Raw genomic sequence first — 14,677 nt, 5'->3', positions numbered from 1 at the left:
AGGGCTTGTTGAAAGAAAAAGGTGACTTCAGAGCAGAGTTGTGTGCATCTTATATCTATTTCCAAAAGAGTTGAAAATGTTATCCTTATGGATGCGTAACCAGAGCACCTGCTGGCAAGAGGGAGGCACCAGCAGACATGGGATAGCCAAGCAATTTCTTGGTTTCGGAAAAATCTGAAGGGAAAAAAACTCAAACTGCCTCAATGTAACTCAGTGGAGCAGAATGTTCATGGACTCAGGGCACTTAACAACCAACCAGGAGGGCAGGGCTAATGAAACCTGGGGGAGGGAGAAGGAAAACCTGATCAAAAAGAGCTTGAAGAATACTGCCTCAAGACAGTTACAACTCATTCTGCTTCGGAGCTGTCATGTTAACAATATTCACCATTTGATGATATAATATTCCTTGATTCCACACACAAAGACAGACCCAAGCAGAGACTCCTGTCTTAATTGTTAACTTCTGTTTTTTCACCATCTTCAGACAACCTGTTCAGGTAACACTTGCACATCAGGGCTATACTGCCACATTTTGTTGCCGATCCAGATCTGTAAATCCTAATGTTGTAAGCCCTTTCACTTTGCTCCAGTTGTAATGCTGCTAAAAATGTTGCTTGCCTAATGTAATGTTGCTTGCGTTCATGGAAACTGTTATCGAAAGCATTGCAATTGCTTGTCTTTCCCCCTTCTACTTTAAAGGGGGCAAGTAAGTTGAGCCTGTTGACTTGGTAGCCTGGATATTGTACAGTTGTGATAAATATAGGCAACTAGCTTATTGTGTGCCCCACCTTGATTTTGCTTGTTACTACACATATGATTTCAAATTTCCTCTTCTGCATTCTCATATTTGGAGGTATGCATAGTCTTTACCAAGTCATAAACATGTTTTTTAAAACTACCACATTTTTACATACATTTGGATTTTCTGTATTAGTAATCTGTAGCTCTCCTCCCCCCCCCCCAAAAAAAATCCTGCTATGCTGCCTCATTGGGGTGAGGAGTGTTCCTGGGAGGGATGAACGAAGTACGCCGGGAGGTATATTCCCAGTAGAATCCAAGGCACAAAGTCATCCCAGCTGCCCAGTTAAAGCAAGCAGGCACCTATATTGGGCAGCAGCAATATAGGAAGGTGCTGGAGGCAGACGGTCACTTTAGCGACAACAATAAAGGCATCATTTCATACTGCGTGGGAGAAGGCAATAGTAAACCGTTCCTGTATTTTACCAAGAAAACCATATGGATAGACAAAATAGAATGATTGTCGATGTAGTGCCAGATGGTGGGCCCCTCAGGTCGGATGGTACTCAACATGTACTGAGGAAGAGCTGAGGATCTCTGAGTACCAATGGTGTTTACGACATGGTTAGGCTATAGCCTTTTGGACGTCTAGTGGTTGATGTTGCCATGTGGGAAAAGAAAACAGCAGCTTCTGCTTGCCTCCCTGCACACAATCACTGTGTAACTGAGGGTTCTGCTCTTTGCTGCAGCACTGCAGTGAGCAGTGGAGCTGGAGGAGAAAGTTGTCTGGCATCCCACAGTGCACCGCACCAGGAATGTGGTGCATTGGGGGATTTCCTGGCTGCCGGGCACTCTTGTTGCCTGTCTTTGTGAATGCCTGGGCTGCAGGCAGCCCAAGCACTTATACAATGAGGGAGTGGGGTAGAAAGGCACTCTCGCTCCCCTCTACCCCACTATTAGGTAAATATAATGTTTGCTGTTGAATCCGTGTTGACTCCTAGCAACCACAAAGCCATATGGTTTTCTTGGTAGAATACAGGAGGGGTTTACCCTTGTCTCCTCCTGCACAGTATGAGATGATGCTTTTCAGCATCTTCCTATATCACTGCTGCCCGATATAGGTGTTCCCCATAGTCTGGGAAGCATACCAGCAGGGATTCAAACGGGCAACCTCTGACTTGCTAGTCAGGTCACTTCCCCACTGCGCCATTAGGTGGCTTTTAGCCTGGGTAAAAAACCTGGGCTGCTTAGTTGTGGAGTGCCAGGATGGGGATTGATCCTGGCATCTCTCATGATTGCCTCTCCTCTGGTAGGGCTGCTTTAGCTTGGATAGCGCCAGTTGTGAGAATGACCTTATTGTCTTTTTCACAACCTCTGTTGCTAATAGATTCTAGGGAGAGCTGTTTGGCTCTGTTTGTTTTGCAATTTGTAAAGGCACAGGTTTATTTTAGGGAATGGGCTGCAGCTCAGTGGAGGACTTGGAAAGACTCCTGTTTGAAACTCTGGTAAGCGGCTACCAGACAGTGTAGACAATAATGAACTAAATGTATCAATATGTAAAGTAGCATCAGACTCTATATAAAGCAGCATCATATGTTCATATGAACCTTGCTAAGAAGAAATGAGTTAACTCTAGTCTTGGTCTTGGTCAAAACTGGGGATAGCCAATTTCTAGTCTCCAAGACCGTTCTTTTTAGGCAGTGGTCCATGAGTTAGGGGTGTGCATGAACTGTGGTTTGAGCACCATTTGGGAGCAGGGAGCGGGAGCTTTAAGAAAGTGGAGAGCAGGTCCTTACCTGCTCTGTGCTGCCCCATGCAGCTTCCTGCATGCATCCCAAGTACCGCCGCACAGCACCAGCATGTATGTGGCATCCACAAAGGTTCTATTTTATACTGGTGCCATGTGGGGGTACATGGGATGCATGCAGGCAGATGCATGGGGCAGCAGAGAGCAGGTAAGGACCTGCTTTCCCCTTTCTTAAAGCTCCCGGGCCCCGCTTCCAAATGGTACTCAAACCACGGTCTGTGCACACCAATACTGGGAGCAATCAATATGTTGCAATACAAGCTGACTTCTTCATATACTGTCCAGCTCTATAATAAAGTCAGTGCCATGTAGCAGTAAGGACAGATACAGAGCATGTGTGTCCAGGCATGCCTTGGCTATTGCATACAAAACACTGCAAGATGTGACATACAGAATACCTCTTGCACATAATTTTCAAAAACAGTTTTGTTTGGAAATTGAACAGAATTTTACCAAACTTAATTGCTATTTGATGCAGCTGCTGAGGGCCCAGATAAAATTGTTTTTGGGTGCACATCTGGCTATAGGTAGCTGCCCATTCCAGGCCTAAATAGCATATTTACAAATGGTGCTTTGCACTCATCTCTTGGTGTTGGAACATTCACTTTAGTTTTACAGCAGCAGATTTTGAACTGTGCATGTGGCTTTTAAAAAGCTGACCCTGCATTCCAAGCTTTCATTCCCTAAACTGTAGGAATTTCATGGAAGGAACAGAATAGAACACACAGGAAACTGTTTTGAAGCTATAATTAAAGTGAGATTACTGGCTTGAGACCTTGAAGGTCAAAACTGAATGAAGTTTTAGTATGTGTTGCTTATACTGAAGTTTTAGTTGGTTCCTAAAGCAAGCTTTTCTTTTTCTTTCTTTTTCTTTCTTGAAGCTTTGTGTAATTTCAAGCTGTAAATATACCTTCAAAAGGATTGTTGAGCGGTGAGAGAAGAATAACTACCAAGAGTGAGTTATTCGTTTGTTCATGTCTTAAGTGATTTATTCATATTGATTTCCTTTAATTTCTGTTCTTTAAAATATGTTATGTTACTTTTTTTAGCTTACTTTCCTTAAGGAGAATAAGCTTATGAGATCACCCAGCTCTCCGTGTGTGTGTGTGTCCTATGCACTTCACAATGCCTGGACAGATTTGGACCAAATTTGGTACAGTTGTAGGGAAACCTCAACGGTGTAGTTCGTGATGTCATTCACTGCAATTCAAGATGGTGAACACATGAACATTTGAGGCAGAAGTAGTCTAACTTTTGAAGATGGTGATTATCATTTAAGTTTATAGTGAAAGGAAAGTAGGCAGATTAGTTCCTACCAGAACTACTTCTTTAACTGTCACCTTAATCAGAGTGGGGAGTGGGCAGTATAAATATTACTGATCTGGAAAAACCATTACAACTTAAAGCATCTGGCAAAACTTCTAAAACTTGTATTTGTGCAATACAGTCAGTGTCTCATTTTAAACATGTTTACTTCTGGAAATAAATATCATCAAATGTATCTTCACAAAGCCTCAACCCAAGCTATCTGAATGATACTGATTTATAAAATGCATTACATATAACAAGGTAACCAAGGCATCTATTTTCCCCCTCCTCTCAGCCTGATCAGATGCCATTTACTCCTCCAGAAGAAAATGGCATCCAATCAGAATTCTCTGAGAGATTGAAAGCGCACAGCGGGATCATGTGTTTCCTTCTCTCCTCACTGTATGGGTGGAGATAAGAATGACTAAATTAAGAGATCTAGTAGTTATTTAATGCAGAAGCCCTGGCTCCCCTCACATTAGGACACTAAACCTTGTTGAAGAAATGTGATAGCATTCTCAGTGACCTGTTAGCAGGTGGGGAGGAAAAGCTATCTCAAGGTCAGGAGCTAGCTTTGGACTTGTGTTCTACTTCTACTGCCTGCTAACCATGATAAGATGTGAACAATCAAATGGGAGATCCTTCAGTTCCTTTAATTTGCAGTCTTGCAGGGGGTGCAGCTAAGTAATTTTGGAGCCTGAACCCAATTGCCTTATGGGGATTACCCCCTCCCCCTGCACTTGCTTCCTGATATTTTCAGCCCATTCATTCTAGTCCTGCCCTTAGGAGGAACAGAACACAAGTCTGCTCTATCTATCTATCTATCTATCACAATCTCTCTCTCTCTCCCTCCCTCTCTCCCTCTGGTATGGAGGAAGCAGTACAGAGTGGCAGCATGGAACGCTCCAGAGTTGGCACAGGGCGGAGATTCCTGGCACCACTGGCAGGCCATGGGAGTGCTGATGGGGGTGGGGGCATGAGAGTGGGACCCAGGACTTGGGGTTCAAGATCTGGGGCCAGTGGTGCCTTTGGTCTTGCCTAGTCTTGGCAGATGATGCTGAAATGAGAATGCCATGGCTCAATTATAAATGTAACAGTTCAAATATTGAAAGGTCTGAAGTTCATTTAGTTATTCAAGAGGGACATTCTCTGCTCAGCAAGTTATGATGGGACATGTTATACCAGCTGTAGCTTTAAGGTTTTCCTTAAATTTGAAAGCTAAGTTTGTGTTGAGAGTCAGATTCTTGCTTTCTGTAAGTTACTACTTCTAAGTGAAGTCTTGCTGTTTGTAAAAGCAAAATGGGGTTGTGACCAGACTCACTCTGTTAGCTTTGGGTTTTTTTAACTTCTTGAGTCACACAAATCTTGATTCTGTCTGTCTGTACTTGTCTTCTTGGTTCCCTCTTCAAGAGCTAAACTATGCATCCTGGCAGAGACAGCCCAACCGTAGAGGCAAACTATGTAACCACTGGTGGTGCTAAAATTTCAAGGGTGCCTGCCCTAGCTATATAAATGTCTTTGAGAAAGAGCCTCTGTCTGGCTGAGGTGCAGGCACACAGAAGCAGCTTAGCAGCTCGTCAGCTGGCTTATATCCCCTGCATTCCAGGGAGCAAGATAGAGAGCCTTCTGATCTCTATTGGCAGCCCAGCATATCTTGTAAAGGGGAGGATGTATAGAACTGACAGATACTATAATCTTAGTTTACGTTTAGTATTCCATTCAACTCCTTGATTATTTAATATGCTGTTGTATATTATGCTATGCAGCATTCAATAACAACAAATATTTATATACTGCTTTTCAACAAAAGTTTCCAAAGCAGTTTACATAGAGAAATAATTTTATTTGTTGTTTTTCTATACCACCCTTCCAAAAATGGCTCAGGGCAGTTTACGTTAAAATAAAAACAATTAAAATAACAGTTAAAATGAAAAACTATAAAAACAATATAAAACCAACTAACAATTAAAACATTTAAAACAGTTTAAAAACCCTGGAAGGCCAGGTCAAACAAATAGGTCTTAAGGGCTCTCCTGGCCAATAATAAAGTCAGATTACAGATTTCTGCAGGGAATGCATTCCTCAACCCAGGAGCAGCTACAGAGAAGGCACGCCTTTGAGTCACCACCAGATGCACCAGTGGTAACTGGAGACAGACTTCCTCAGATGACATTAACGTGTGGTGGGGATCATGTAGAAGAAGGCACTCTCTAAAGTAACCCGGACCTAAGCTGTTCAGGGCTTTAAAAGTAATAACCAGCACTTTGTATTTTGCTCAGAAACATATCGGTAGCCAGTGCAACTGTTTTAAAACAGGCATAATATGGTCTCTCCGGATTACTCCAGAGACCAGTCTGGCTGCCGTATTTTGAACTAGCTAAAGTTTCTGAACTACGTACAAAGGCAGCCCCACATAGAGCGCATTGAAATAGTCAAGCCTGGAGGTTACCAGCTGATGAAGCCCAGTTAGATTGTATACCCAAAAGGAGGAAAGGTACCACTAAGTCCAGGAGGATGCCAGCATGGCTAACGGGTACCGTCAAGGAAGCCATAAAAGGGAAGAAGACTTCCTTCCGAAATTGGAAGGCCTGTCCAAACAAAGAGAACAGAAAGGAACACAAACTCTGGCAAAAGAAATGCAAGGTGACAATAAGGGAGGCAAAAAGAGAGTTTGAGGAACATTTAGCCAAAAGTATCAAGGGGAATAACAAAAACTTCTTTAAGTACATCAGAAGCAGGAAACCTGCCAGGGAGGCGGTTGGGCCATTAGACAATGAGGGAGTGAAAGGGATTATTAAGGAGGATATGGAGGTTGCAGAGAAACTGAATGAGTTCTTTGCGTCTGTCTTCACGGCAGAGGATACTGAGCATATACCTGTTCTTGAACCAGGCTTTTTAGGGATGGAGGCTAGAGAGCTGAGTCTGATAGAAGTGACAAGGGATGATGTTCTAAACTGTCTGGAAAAACTGAAAGCTAACAAATCACCAGGGCCGGATGGCATCCATCCAAGAGTCCTCAAAGAACTCAAATGTGAAATTGCCAACCTCCTTGCTAAAATATTTAACTTATCCCTGAAATTGGGCTCTGTACCAGAGGACTGGAGAGTAGCAAATGTAACACCGATTTTCAAAAAGGGATCCAGGGGCGACCCGGGAAATTACAGGCTGGTTAGCCTAATGTCCGTTCCAGGCAAATTGATGGAAAACATCCTCAAGGAGAAAATTGTAAAGCACCTAGAAGAACAGGCCCTTCTGGGAGTGAGCCAGCATGGTTTCCGCAAAGGTAAATCTTGCCTCACCAACCTTTTGGACTTCTTTGAGAGTGTCAACAAGTATGTGGATAAAGGTGATCCAGTTGACATAGTCTACCTGGACTTCCAAAAAGCTTTTGACAAAGTTCCTCATTAAAGACTCCTGAGGAAACTTGGCTGTCATGGGATAAGGGGACAAGTACATGTGTGGATTGCTAACTGGTTGAAAGACAGGAAACAGAGGGTAGGTATAAATGGAGAGTTTTCACAATGGAGGGAAGTAAGAAGTGGGGTCCCCCAGGGATCTGTACTGGGACCGGTGCTTTTTAATTTATTCATAAATGATCTAGAAGCAGCTATGTGGCCAAATTTGCAGATGATACCAAACTCTTCCGGGTAGTGAAATCCAAAATGGATTGTGAGGAGCTCCAAAAGGATCTCTCCAAACTGGGGGAGTGGGAGACAAAATGGCAAATGCAGTTCAATGTTAGCAAGTGTAAAGTGATGCACATTGGGATGAAAAACCCCAACTTCAAGTATATGCTGATAGGATCTGAGCCGTCGGTGACGGACCAGGAGAGGGATCTTGGGGTTGTGGTGGACAGCTCATTGAAAGTGTCGGTTCAATGTGTGGCAGCTGTGAAAAAGGCCAATTCCATGCTAGGGATCATTAGGAAGGGGATTGAAAATAAAACGGCTAACATTATAACATTATAAACAAAACTATGGTGCGACCACACTTGGAGTACTGCATTCAATTCTGGTCACCACATCTTAAAAAGGACATTGTTGAACTGGAGAAGGTACAGAAGAGGGCAACCAAGATGATCAGGGGCCTAGAGCACCTTTCTTATGAGGCAAGACTACAACACCTGGGGCTTTTTAGTTTAGAAAAAAGATGACTGCGGGGAGACATGATAGAGGTCTATAAAATCATGCATGGCGTGGAGAAAGTGGAGAGAGAGAGATTCTTTTCCCTCTCACACAACACTAGAACCAGGGGTCACTCCATGAAATTGATTGCCAGGAGGTCTAGGACCAACAAACGGAAGTACTTTTTCACACAACGCATGATCCACTTGTGGAACTCTCTGCCACAGGATGTGGTGACGGCCAACAACCTGGATGGCTTTAAGGGGGTTTGGATGACTTCATGGAGGAGAGGTCTATCAATGGCTACTAGTCAGAGGGCTGTGGGCCACCTCCAGTCTCAAGGGCAGGGTGCCTCTGAGTACCAGTTGCAGGGGAGTAATGGCAGGAGAGAGGGCACACCCTCAACTCCTGCCTGTGGCTTCCAGCAGCATCTGGTGGCCACTGTGCGAAACAGGATGCTGGACTAGATGGGGCTTGAGCCTGATCCAGCAGGGCTGTTCTTATGTTCTTATGATGCACCACTGTTTTGAAGTCATCCTCTTCAAGGAATGGACGCAGCTGTCGAATCAGCCGAAGCTGATAGAAAGCACTCCTGGCCATAGCCTCCACCTGAGATACCAGGGTGAGGCCTAGGTCCAGGAGTACTCTCAAGCTGTGTACCTGTTCCTTCCGGGGGAGCATAACCCATCCAGCACAGGAAACTCTAACTCATTCCTCAAATTCTGAGCCCCTACAATGAGCACCTCCGTCTTGCTTGGATTCAGTTTCAATTTGTTATCCCTCATTCAGCCCATTACTGCCTGGAGGCAGGCATTTAGGGAATGAATGCCATTTCCTGATGATGATGATGATGATGATGAAAAGGAGAAATAGATTTGGGTGTCATCAGCATACTGATAACACCCAGCATCAAAACTCCTGATGACCTCACCCAGCAGTTTCATGTAGATATTAAAAAGCGTTGTTGACAGAATGGAGCCTTGAAGGATTCTATGTAACAGCTCCTGTCACCAAGCTCCACCATCTGGAATCTTCCTGAGAGATAGGAGCGGAACCACTGCAAAGTAGTTCCCTCTAGCCCCAGCTCCCCCAGGCAATCCAGAAGGATACAATGGGCGATGGTATCAAACGCCGCCAAGAGATCCAGAAGAACCAGCAGAAACACACTCCCTCTGTCGATTCCCTGGTAGAAGTCATCCATCAAATCGACCAAGGCTGTCTCAACCCTATAGCCAGCTCTAAATGGGCTTCCTCCAAAACCACCTGGAGCTGGTTGGCCACCACCCTTTTAATCACCTTGCCAAACCAAGGGAGATTGGAGACTGGCCTATAACTATCCACCGCTAAGGGGTCCAGGGAAGGCTTCTTAAGAAACAATCTAACCATTGCCTCCTTCAAACAAGGAGGCACCCCACCCTCCCTCAGCGATGCATTTATGATATTAACTAGGCCACCTCCAACAATCTCCCTTCTAAACAGAAGCAGCCAAGTTGGGCAAGGATCCAGAGAACAAATGGTAGGTCACACCGCCCAAGCGCTGCCCCAATAATAAATAAATAAAATAAGATAAGATGGCTTCCTTCCACCAAAGGGCTCACAATCTAAAAAGAAACGTATAATAGACACCAGCAACAGTCACTGGAAGTACTGTGCTGGTGTTGGATAGGGATGTGCATGAACCAGGCCGGAGGCCATTATAGAGGCCTCTGAACCGGTTCAAACGTGGCCCGGTCCGTTTTTCTGAAATGTTCTTTGGGCGGCAGCATTCTTCCCTGCCGCCCTGCCCCTGTTGTTCGCCGAAAGTACCGATCATGAATGTGCCCGCCGCCACCGCGCACACGCCTGCCTTGCACGTTGCTTGCGCACGTCACACACAACGCATGGCGTGCACATGGTGGCGGGCGCATGTGTGACCGGTACTTTCGGTATTTCTGGCAAACAACGGGGGCAGGGGTGGCAGGGAGGAGTACTGCCGCCCCCAAAACATTTCGGAAAACGGAGCTTTGGTGGGGGGAAAGCGGTGGGAGGGGTAAGTGCAACCCCCCCCGCCGGTGCCAGACCGCACCTCCGCGGTTCCCTGCATATCCCTAGTGATGCATAGGGCCAGTTACTCTCCTACTAAATAAAGAGAATCGCCACGTTAAAAAGGTGCCTCTTTGCTCAGTTAGCAGGGTCAATAAAGCGGAAGGAGGAGGTAGCAAAACTTTAATTTGCCTAGGATAGCAAAAAACCTTGTCAGCCTTGCTCCTACATTCAGGTATGGCCCATCCACTTACAAGCAGACATTCCAGGAATGCAAACAACCTCCCATTTTGTTTAATAGAACCTTCTGCATTTAAAGTATGAGGGTGAATGAGGGTCCAAACAAAATAATTCACGCTTGTTGATGATACATCATAGACTTCATGAGGAATAGAAGAGAAGGCTACACAAGTCAATCTAGGTAAAGAACCAGACTGAAATCTTAAGATTTGCCTTAAAAGTATAGCTATATCATAACAATGTTTATCAACATTAAAATAAAGCGAAATAAACATTGATCACACTTCCAGAAGTAATAGTTTACCAGATATTTCCTAATAGCTGTACTGAAAACCATTCTGAATTATTTGGCAATGGCATTGAAATTTTAGGCACCAAGATAACCATGAAATTTTTTCCAACCCAGTAAATGCCTATAGTCTTACGTATGAAATGAGTGTTGAAATAGACTGCATCCTTTCTGAAGCTTGGCTTTTGTTTTGTGTTGATTTGGAAATGGAGTTGCATCTGTATCATACTTTTGTGAGCAACTTATGGCAAACTGACTTCTACTTAATTTGGCCTATAGGCCCAGTCAGTTATGATCACAACCTTATATGACACCTTCTAGACAACTTCAGTTTGTCAGTTGCACAAAAGGGAATATCTTTGTGGAAATGACTGAGTAACCTGGGGAAGTCATGACAAGTACTGGAAACCTTCTTTAAAAAAACTTTCTTGCTATCATTTTAACCTCCTTATTTTTATTAATCACTGTTGTAATAGTTCAAATACTCTGAGCAAGCGAAACTTGTTCAAATACTCTGGGCAAGTGAAACTATTCCAATTTGTTTGGAATAATATTATTAGTATAACTAAAAATAATATGACTGAGACTGTGATCTTCTAGGGGAGGATTCAGAAACATTTGATTTGCTTGACAGATTTGAGTCCCATTTTAGTGTGCGTATGTGCGTGCTGTGGCTTTATAAGATTCTGTAGTCCTATTGAGCTGATTGCAGTACAGGCATAACACATCTTAGACAGTGTACACAAATGATAATATTTTGTTTAAGAGCTAATTTGGATTCTTCATTCAACGTGCAAGAAAAACATGGGACTTGCACTCGAAGTCACATTCTCTGTAGGAAGACATTTCCGAACCTTGTTCTGAGAGGGATAGGCAGAGGAAGAAGTACTACATTATTCGCCCATGGAAGAGTATTGCATCTTTATTCTTTGATACTATTATGCAAAAAAGAAGTTAAGATACTGTTTTGTTTTGGCACTTGGATGTAGTAGTTGCAGTTTGTTTACTCATTGATTGTACAGAGTTCTGTAGCTTATCTTGAGGTTGCTTCATTTTCTGACACTCAAAACACTTAAAGGGCTGTGTAAGTTTGGAAAAGCTTGTGAGATTTAATTCCTGAGTGGCTTGTGCCGAAAGGAATAGAAGAAACTACAAAACCACTCAGTCCGGCTTTCTCATGTTCCTCCCTACTTTGAAAATCAAAAGTTTCTCTTATTGATGGTTTGAAGTGCCACTTTTATAACAGGCTTGTGTCTTTTCCATACTATACCATACCATTAAGACAAAGGAATGCATGGAGTAAGGGGCAGGCTCCCAAAGTGACTTTCCAGTCTGTGTTTGCAGTTCCAGCCAAGTTCCCTTTTAATGTATGGAGCAGGCTAAGTTGAACTGGCTCTCAGAATAACACAGGAGTAAAACGCAGCTGCTGCTTTAAGTGGCACTGTGTGATAATAGGACTCTGCTGTTTACTGGGACTCAAGTGCCTGGACTGGCGCACACACAAGCATTATATGAAATCTGAAAGCATGAGGATAAAGGAGATTTCGTTACGGCAAGATCCTGATCTGCGAAAGGAATTGGCATTGCTAGCTCGGGGGTGCGATTTTGTTCTGCCTTCCAGATTCAAGAAGAGACTCAAAGCTTTCCAGCAAGTCCAGGTTTGTTTACCGTTAAGCATTTGGCTATACTGTACTGCGTTGCATTGAATCTTTTGAAGGGGAAGTGCTGGTGCTGTTTGAGTGGAAATTAGCCAGATGTGCCTTTCTGTCCTGCTATTTGAACTCTAAAATATTTGGAAAGCCAAAATGACTTTTATTAGGTTAGTATAAAAGTGAATGAACATATGCCTGAATAAGACACTACTTGGAGGTCTTGTTGTTATCATTATTGTTTTTTAGACACACTCTTGTTGGCACTAGGTATATAAAAGGGGGGATGAAAAAATAATACATTTTTGCACAAATAAAGGTTTTTCCTTTTCCCTTTTTTAGTTCTTGAGTCACACAAATGCACAATTCAAAACAAACTATTATAGGTTGTTTTGTACATTTATCCATCCTGATGATCCTGCCTGATTTAAAATAAATATTTTTATATCTATTGAATATGAATATTCTAGTTTAGCCTCTTGGATGTAGTAATTGCATGCCCCAGAAAGTAGTCATCTTATAAGCATTTTCATTGCACATATACTATTTTCTTCTGCTCAGAAGACAGTAGTAATCTAATTTGTTTATGATTAGATCTGTGATTTACTGTTTTTAATATTTAATCCTCTTATCTTGGCCTTCCCCAACCTGATAAAAGTTAGTGAGAGCATCTTCAAAAGGATATACCCCTCTTGGTGCCAGTAGTTGCTTTCTCTAGTTAAGTAGCAGCTGTGGGAGGGGAGGCCCAATCCAGACAGGGGCTGTAACAGGAGCAAACGGGTAAAGCGCCCTTCCCCCTGCCATAGTCCTAATCCAGATTCCCACCCCACCCTGGGCTGTTCAATGAACTAAAAACCAAACCAGTACACAGCTGCATAGCACATGCTTAAAGTAACATCTAATTTGACTCTTAGGTGACTGAAACAACTCCCTCAAATCAGAGTATCTAATCATTGTTTTGATTTCAACTAGAGTGTAGCCTATGGCTGAATGCTGCATTCATCTAAGGTTGATCCTCTTTTCCTTTCTCCTGCACTTGCCTCGTGCTTTTCAGTGCCCACCCCACAATTTCCTCACACCTGCATCAGTGGAAATGTTAGCCTGGTGAATGCTGTTCTTTCTAAGAGAATGCCTGATCCTCTAGAGCAGGGCTGCTCAACTTCAGCCCTCCAGCTATTGATGGGCTACAACTCCCATAGTCCCCAACCACAGTGACCTATAGTCAGGGATGATTGGAGTTGTAGTCCAAAATCTGCAAAGGGCCAAAGTGCAACCCTGCTCTAGAGTAAGAGGTTTTGAGTAGGCAGGTAGGTATGTATACAAGAAGTGTGAATGGATGGCAAAATCCCCAGCAACCTACCCTTTTTGCTGCAGTACTCTAAATTTGTCTGTAAATAAATGTATAGGACAAGTAATGTTAATATGAGAACTGAAGCATCATAATTGGAGTAGGCTGTGTTGGCAGAATGTTTTTCAAGGTGGAGTAGAGAATTTGCACCCCAGCCTTTCCTGTGGGACTTGGCCAATAGAAGGAACACCTAACTTTCTAAAGGGCAAATTGTGGCTGCAAACATTTGAAGAATTATGTGCAAGCAGTGTGAGTCTATGGGGTCTCTTCCCTGTTTTTAAGAAGGATATTGATAAACTGGAATGAGTTCAGAGCAGTGTTCCCTCTAACACAGGGTTTCTCAACGTATGGGTCCCCAGATGTTATTGGACTTCAACTCCCATAATCCCCAGCCCCAGTGGCCTTTGGTTGGGAATTATGGGAGTTGAAGTCCAATTACATCTGGGGACCCACATGTTGAGAATCCCTGCTCTAACAGGGATTCCCAGATGTTGACTACAACTCCCAGAATCCCCAAGTAAAAGCCATTGCAGCTGGGGATTCTGGGAGTTGTAGTCAATATCATCTGGGAATTCCTGTTAGAGAGAACACTGGTTCAGAGGAGAACCATAATATTAGTTTCCTTAATCTGGAAACAAGTCCTGTGAGGAAGAGTTGAGTATATTTAGTTCAGAGAAGAGGAGACTAAAGGGAGATTTATTATTTTATTGTTTTATTTAAAACATTTATATACTGCCCAAAATGCAAGTCTCTAGGCAGTTTACAACAAAACAATAAAAACAGATAAAAAGGTTAAACCATTACAACAATTAAAATTTAAAGTGTTGAAACTATTAAAAACACAATTAAAACAATATCTAATTAAAAGCCTGGGTGAACAAATGTGACTTTGACTGCCTTTTTAAAAGTTGTAAGAGATGGGGAGGCTTTTATTTCAGCAGCAAGTGTGTTCCAAAGATTGTAGCATATCTGATAGGCTGTTGCAGAAAAAACAGTGGATTCCTTTTCTCTGTGGCTCCTGAGAGCAGGATTAGAACCATTTGTTTGAAACTACAATCAAGCAAATCTAAGCTAGACTTTTGAAACACTTTCCTAACAATAAGAGCTGTTTCATAGAGGAACAGTTTGCCTCACACATTGATGGGCTCTGCT

The 14,677-nt window shown here is 43.1% G+C and overlaps 2 protein-coding genes across 4 annotated transcripts in view; one reads left to right on the top strand and one right to left on the bottom strand.

Moving 5' to 3' along the window:
• The window catches only part of PPP2R3B (protein phosphatase 2 regulatory subunit B''beta), a 73,146-nt gene that overhangs the window by 4,962 nt on the left and 53,507 nt on the right, over nucleotides 1–14,677 (top strand). The window contains exon 2 of one of the 3 annotated variants that reach the window (XM_053306899.1): nucleotides 3,427–3,500. The exons of 1 other annotated variant lie outside the window; for it this stretch is intronic. Coding sequence is in view for 1 of the 2 variants with exons in the window: in XM_053306898.1 (XP_053162873.1) it covers nucleotides 12,040–12,186 (147 nt within the window). In the remaining variant the exon portion in view is untranslated. Of the gene's footprint in view, nucleotides 1–3,426; nucleotides 3,501–12,002; nucleotides 12,187–14,677 lie in introns of those variants that run through there. One more of the 3 variants, XM_053306898.1, reaches the window with a different exon arrangement.
• LOC128349835 (uncharacterized) overlaps nucleotides 1–14,677 on the bottom strand; it is a 69,311-nt gene that overhangs the window by 27,509 nt on the left and 27,125 nt on the right. The gene's annotated exons all lie outside the window — the stretch shown is intronic.

This window comes from Hemicordylus capensis, chromosome 3 (genome assembly GCF_027244095.1).
Source record: "Hemicordylus capensis ecotype Gifberg chromosome 3, rHemCap1.1.pri, whole genome shotgun sequence".
NCBI classification, from domain to species: Eukaryota; Metazoa; Chordata; class Lepidosauria; order Squamata; family Cordylidae; genus Hemicordylus; species Hemicordylus capensis.
The sequence above is the reverse complement of the archived record's forward strand: the minus strand, read 5'-3'. Positions and strand labels throughout refer to the sequence as shown.